General features: G+C 51.9%; 1 protein-coding gene across 1 annotated transcript; it reads left to right on the top strand.

Annotated features, from left to right (window-relative positions):
• The first annotated feature begins 2,015 nt into the window (after nt 1-2,015).
• On the top strand, nt 2,016-5,266 carry B0H65DRAFT_318733 (CDC45 family). Its single transcript, XM_062823386.1, has 2 exons — nt 2,016-2,945; nt 2,998-5,266. The coding sequence occupies exons 1-2, from the start codon at nt 2,178-2,180 to the stop codon at nt 4,849-4,851; spliced, it is 2,622 nt and encodes an 873-aa protein (XP_062677776.1). The 5' UTR covers nt 2,016-2,177; the 3' UTR covers nt 4,852-5,266.
• The last annotated feature ends 1,731 nt before the right edge of the window (nt 5,267-6,997 follow it).

Below are 6,997 nucleotides of genomic sequence, written 5' to 3' on the forward strand. Positions count from 1 at the left end.
GTGCTTGCGAGCCAAAGTAAACTTACCCATATCACCTTAATAAACATGTTGCGACCCCATGGCCTCATGGGTACTCGCCCCAGTCGTTCCCCTCGTATCAAACAGTTTGCCGATCGGTGGTAGTGTATATCTGGCAAGGTCTGGCTGGCTATGTACCTACCCAACTACCCGGGTCGCTTCCTTCGCTTGACTCTAGGCGTACCCCAGGGCAACTTACAAACCACAAGTGGGAAGAGGGTGTTGAGGCTTGTCGATCACCACTTGGTTGGGGTCCAACCATTATTTCCTTTGAACAGTCTTCTTCCTGCTTTGGTCAGTGAAGGCAGAGGAGCGGTCAGGTTGACCGTAGCAAAGCGTGGGCCGCAAGAGTGGCCGCGGCCGTGGCTGGCTTGGCTGGCCGGCTGACTGCTGCAGTAGCATGGATGGAGTGAAATTGAGAATGTCGCCGAGGAGATGGTGAGTGGTGTGGGTGCCGTGGGTGGGTGGTCAGTGTGGTGAGTAGTGTCACTGGTGTGTGGTCCAGTGTGTGTGTGTGGATTGACGAAAGAGAAGCTTGAGGGTGTGTTCCAACTTCGGATCCGCGGTAGCCCGGTAGGGGGAAGGTTTTCTTACCGTGCATAGTCCGCGCAGCTGCAATCCTGCAATACCTAGTAATGCAATAGTGAAGAAGATATAGAGGTAGTGTTTATACTGTGGTTTGTACAGTGGAGCTCAGATACTTGGTAGATTTCAATTGGAATAGCCTTATCTACTGTCTTTTGAGGGGGCGACGCCCTATATTTATAGGGGATGAGGCATTGTGTTGCGTTGAAGAGTGTGGTTCTTATTGCGTTAAACCTAGGTCTTCAAGAACTTCGACTACTTCTGGCCCTCTGATTGGTTAGATGCAGGTATCTCCTTGCCTCGATTTGGGGTAATGTAGCGACTTATATGAAAATAACAAAATTTAGGCGAATGCAACACGAGCGCATTAAACCAGTATGCTTACTTCGGCTTACCTGAGCCCGAATACTGCAAACGTTACCGGGCTACCCTGGAGGGAAGGTAAGGTACCGCGGATCCGAACACAGCCTGAGAGAAAATGGAAGCTGGATTTAAGTTGGTCAAATCGGAAAACCGGACACTGCGGAATTCGGGATTGGAAAGAGCGTCGTTGGATTGTCCCTTCCCGTCCCGTGGTACTCCAATTTGCAATCTCAGCTCCCCTTCACCGCGGAACTTTTTTGAGACATGCTAGGAGATGAAGTGGCACAGTGGAAAGAGCAGCTGGTCACCCGGGCTGACAGATTGGTTCCATCTGTTTGGCAGCCCCACGATGACAGCATTGTCGGATGATTCCAATGCAACTAAAAAGTTTACTAAAATCCAGGGAAAATCCAGGGACATTCGCCGACAATTCTCATGAAATTCCACTTCGACCTGTCCAAGTTGCAGAAGTGGAAGCTTCTATTGCATATGCTGTCGTGCAGGAACCTTACTGGCCGTTGTAAGCGAGTAAGTCATCGGGGGCCCGGGGCAGGCATTGCCCATTGGTGACATTGCCAATGCCCGTGCTTCGGTCGAGGGAGGGCCGGTGCTTGGCCTTGGCCCGGCCGCCGGCAGCAGCTGCCCGTCTGGCCATCCGGGTTGTACCCCGCCATTTCTTGACACCTGGGCTCTTGCCTGCCCAAAGCCCGCGTCCTTCCACTGCACGCTTTGTGCTGACGCCAGTGGTTAATGCACGCTGTGCCCGCCCTGGCATAAAACCACTTTCGCAAGTCGCGTCTCGAACCGCGTCCGATGCGCAGCGCTGGTTGGCCGCCCTTCCATGTCAATTAAAGGATTCATGGGCCAACATCAACAAACACTCCTAGTACCAACACCAACCTCACACCAATTATTGTCGACCGCGACATCCATCCGACTGACGTGCATCGCCATCGCACCAGTATTATTTGCCATCGTATATCTCAAGCTACATAGTCATTAGCAGAAAGCTCTTAACGCGGGGCAGGCCGCGTCGCGCATCCGCGTCGGTTTTTTCTGCCCGGTGAACAGAGTTAGAGTTACAGTGCCTCTAGTCAAGTACGAGTTCCACGCCGGCGAATATTCCACGACGACCTCGACTCGCTGCCCCGCCTCGAAAACGCATCAAATCTATTCGCAGACTCTCCCTCGAGACCGATTCTCCCTTCGCCATGTATCTCCCTCGGCAGCTTATATCAAAACTCTACCTCCACTTACAAAACACCCGCCATCCACTGTCGCCGCCTGTCCTCATTTTGGTTGCCCTCGAAACCGATGCGCTATGCGCCTGCCGTATCCTTACCCAACTTCTCAAACATGACTATATCCCGCACAAGATCCAGCCAGTCGCTGGCTACTCCGACCTCGAACGTGCTGGTACCGAGCTCGTCAGTCCCATGATGGAGACCCGTGGTGGTGCTGGAGGAGTCGTTGTATGCTTGGGAGTGGGTGGTATGGTTGACCTCGGCACAGTTCTGGGGCTCGAACCCGAGGGCGAAGAAAATACGTTCGGAGGAGTGGAGGTGTGGGTGATCGACTCCCATCGCCCGTGGAACTTGGGTAACGTCTTCGGCGGCTTTCCCCTCGAACCGGAGACAGAAGAGGCCAGGACATTCTCTGCGCGAACTCCGATCGGTGTCAATGGCGGTCGGATAGAGCGAGCATACAAACCAGGCAAAGGCGGCATTATCGTTATGGACGACGGCGACATCCAAGACGAGCTCTCCAAGGAACGAGATGCGTATTTGGCCCTGGTGGATATGCCCGAAATCGAAGACGATGGCCAAGACCTGGGCGACAGTGATGAAGATGAAAGCGATAACGAGGAAGAGACGGGTGGTACATCAATTGTCGCAGGCAGAAAGAGGAAATCATGGTCCGACTTCGATGAGGACGATGATGAAGACGACCGACCGAGACAGCGACGGAGAAGCAATTCGGTAAGTACATTCCAACTTCTTCATAGAAATACATGTCTCATGCCATATACAGTCGAGTCCAATTCCAGAATCGCCTCGCCGGCCCCAACACCGTGGTCTCATATCTCTACGCGACGATGCCTTGTTCTCCAGTGACGCGCTGGAACCCCCGACTGCAGCACAACTACCCAGAGCCCCTTCGGCCAAGACTCTGCGACGAAGACTGTTGCGACTTCGACGAGAGAACGAGGGAGTCCTGCGCGAATACTACCGACTGGGCACATCATATTCGGAGCCCATTTCATCCATGATGTACTCCCTTGCGTCAGAACTAGGTCGCGAAGACAATGACCTGCTGTGGTTAGCCATTGTTGGAGTCACGTCGATGGAGCTATACGGTCGCTCATCTGCCGGTATCGCGGTAGCAGCTCGCAGGTCAGATGCCCGCGTTTCTGGCTGGCTCGGTATGCGTGGCGCGAGGATACGACAGCTCCTGCGAGACGAAGTCAGACGTCTCAACCCGCCAGAGATAGGAAACGGCCGGGTGCTTCCCGAGACAACGGGAATTATCCCAACCACGGCGCGAAGTCCGGAGGATACCAGTATCAGGTTGTCGCCGGAGCCCAAGTTCCTGCTTATTAGGCACTGGAGTTTATACGACAGTATGCTTCACTCACCCTACCTCTTCTCTCGGCTAAAGACGTGGAGTGAGGCCGGGATGAAGCGATTACACAAGCTTCTCGCCAAGATGGGCGTTAGTCTGGTGCAGTGCAAGCAGAGTTATGCGCACATGGACATGATGTTGAAGCGCGAGCTTCGCACCAAGCTCCTAAAGTACGCTTCCCTCTACAACCTCGACGAACTCGTCCCGACAATAGACACGGACGGCAAAGATCGCGGAGGCGCCAAAGACGGATGGGGCTTCGTGCGCAGCTGGGGTTGGAGGGCCACCCTGAGCGCGCAAGATGTCGGTGTCGTTGTCGGAGCCCTGTTGGAGGTGGGGAAGAACACCACTAGTGCTGATGATCTTCCCGCCGGTCCGTCTCAGGATCTTCTCGGCGTAGACAACAACCAAAGCCAAAGTGAAGAGTGGATCCCTAGGTTTTGGGAAGCGTATGACGCGCTGGAGGACATCGAGGCCCTTAAGGCTGGCCTTCCCACGGCGCAGTATCTACACAAGGCCATCTTCACTACCGGTACGACCATTTTGAAGAAGAAGCAAATATCCCATCTGCGCGCATTCCGCATGTGCGTAGTCAAGGACTCTCCGGATGCGACACTCTTCAACCACCCTGGTGCTCTAACCAAGCTAGCTCTCTGGATCGGTGAAGCACTTGCCGAGCAGGAGAAAGAGGCTACTGGCGGAAGGCTCGCCCACGGCGGTCGTGGTACACCTCTGGTAGTAGCTAGTCTAGATGACAAGCGCGGAGTCTATGTTGTCGTCGGTACCGGTGGCGGTGGCGGGCCAGACACCAAGTTCCTCGACCGCGAATCTGCCAAGAAGCGAGCCGAAGAGAAAGAGGCCAAGGCGAAGGCTAAAGAAGCGCAGAGGAGGATCAAAGAGAAGATCAGGGCCGAGAAGAAGGAGGCCAAGAGGAAGGAGAAAGAAGAGAAAAAGAAAGCCAAGTCCGATGCCGGCGGCGATGACGACGAGGAAGAGGACAACGAGGAAGATAGTGACGACGACTCGGACCTCTCCGATTCGGACTCGGATGATGATGACGAGTCGGACCAAGATGACGAGCTTGATCAGGAACTGGAAAGGGGCTACGGCCTCAACAAGTTCGGAACAGCGTTCCAGGACGTGGTGGCGGAGACCAATGCCAGAGTGCGCATCGACAGCTTCGAGCACTGCGTCGTGGAGGTCAAGAAGGAGGATCTTAGCGGCTTCTTGGAAAGTCTCAGCATGAAGGTCGTCATTGGGTGAGGGAAGGAAAAGTTTGGGTTTGCTAATTCAGGGAAAACATGGGGGGCGTCAAGGGAGTTTGTTTACTTGATCAGGGGAAGTCCAAGACTTGATATCTGTTTCCAAATGGTTGGAAGAGTCAGAACTTGTCTGAGAGCTCGCATGGCATGGAATGGCATTGAGGCTCGAATGATTGAGCTAGCTACGTGCATGCAGTATAGGCAGTCATGGCATTGAGGCTCGGATGATGGAGCTACCTTTGGCGATGTGCATGCATATATAGAACATGCTCAGTCAAGCAGGCGCGGAAGAAGGAAAAGCAGGGATTTTTTTTTACGGCTGTACACATACGGCATATTCCTTCACATAACATGCATTGGGCTATATACCAAGTTTCAGTTTACTCTTCATAAGCACTTTTCTTGCCTCTTTGTTCTTTTATACACTTGTGAATATCACTTGATTGAGCAGCGATCGATATCTAAACCCAAACGAATATTAAAATCACGAACATCAGGAGCATCGCTCAGGAATCAATCGCCATGCCACTCTCTCCGACTCGGCTCGTTTTTTTTGTCTTTTGTGATTCACAACCATAAGATAAAGATGAAGTTACCTCCCTCAGACGCTCATATTGAGCCTCTTTCACCTCACCTCATACACACACACACACACACACACACACATCGCACCAAGCAGGCAACGATGACACTGCCCCCTTTGAGTAGGTATTTGAGGCTTCAGGAGCAGAAGTCACGACAAACCCAATCATTGGACCAAATAGTAATAGAGAGAGAGGTAGCAGATACTTATGTCAATCAATGCCGGGGTGTCAGAGGTATGGCGAGTTCTTTTAAAATGATGGAGTTTTGACGGGGGTTGAGTGTTGTTGTTGGCCTCTTTCGAAGTTCTCTTAACTTGAGGGTACAATCCAGCCCTAGTTTATTTGTTAGTTAGGTACAAAAAACGCCCATTTCCTCTCAAAGTGGAAAAGCATTCGGGCTTCTAGCGGATGGGTGCCGTAGGAGACTGCCCTCTTATATCTTCTAGTCTTGAACATTTCAAGGGGACCGATAGAGGTATAAAAAAGAGGCTTCTATAGCGTATTAAGTACTGGTTATTGTCCGTCACTTTAAATGAAGACCAGTTTTCTCTTTGAGAAGGCTAATGAGAGCTCTAGTTCTCCCCTGTTCAACCCATGGCCGAAGAACCACACTAACAAACAAACCAGTACGCAGTATTGTATTGTAGAGGCTGATGAATGTTGACAGAGGTACGTACCTGTCTTCGCGCGGTGTTAGTGAGAAAAGCGGGGCTATATCGGAGCTTGCAAGTCACTCCCTCGAAAATTTGAAGCTCTTTTCCTCGACATCCATTCACTTTCTTCTTCATCACTCAGTCTTTTGAGATTTTATTTCCCTTCTCCTCAGAACGGCGTCGATTTTACTCCGTACCGCACGAAGGAAGGTCCCGTTGGTCTCTTTTTGAGGAGAGACAGTTTGAGTGGATTTGTCAGAGTCTTGGCGGACTTTGCACTGCCCCCTTTCCTTACTACGTCAGTCCGGCACTATCTTCCAAGTAGGAAGGAAAGTTGCAAGTAGCTGAAGGAGAAGGAGTTTTTTCTGACCGCCGTGGAGGTTGGGTCAGGTGAAGGTTTGTGAATGTCATTGTTTTGCTCGACAAAAGACTTGATTTCTCTTTGTCGTTCTGGATCAGTTCTTCATAGGTGTTGTGGATGTTGGTAGTGGTCGACCGATAATGACGGAGTGGGGCATCGACTTCCACTTCCCTTTGGGCTTTGGGCTTCATCGGAGGGAAGGGTGATTGGGTGATACAGACAGAGCCTCAAAATACTGAGGATAATTGTTTGTGCCTACCAGGTCGGTTACACACGGTGCTAAGACATGATGAATGAATATCGGTAACTTCCATGGTCAAGCCAAGAGTGGATGGAGCTGCCCGAACGACATCCAGAACCCGATCGAACTTGTTGCTTGGCCGTGTGGCCCCTGTCCCAGTTATTAAAGAAATCCCGCCCGTTGCCCCTCTTTGCAAATGGATGGGAGAGAGAGGAGTGAGGGGCCCACGTGAAGTCGAAACACATGTTGGGGAACAAGTGGAATGTTTGGAAGAAAGTCCGCATGGAAATGGTGTGCATTATTGCGAT

This window comes from Neurospora tetraspora (assembly GCF_033439725.1).
Source record: "Neurospora tetraspora strain CBS 560.94 chromosome Unknown B0H65scaffold_8, whole genome shotgun sequence".
Taxonomy (NCBI): Eukaryota; Fungi; Ascomycota; class Sordariomycetes; order Sordariales; family Sordariaceae; genus Neurospora; species Neurospora tetraspora.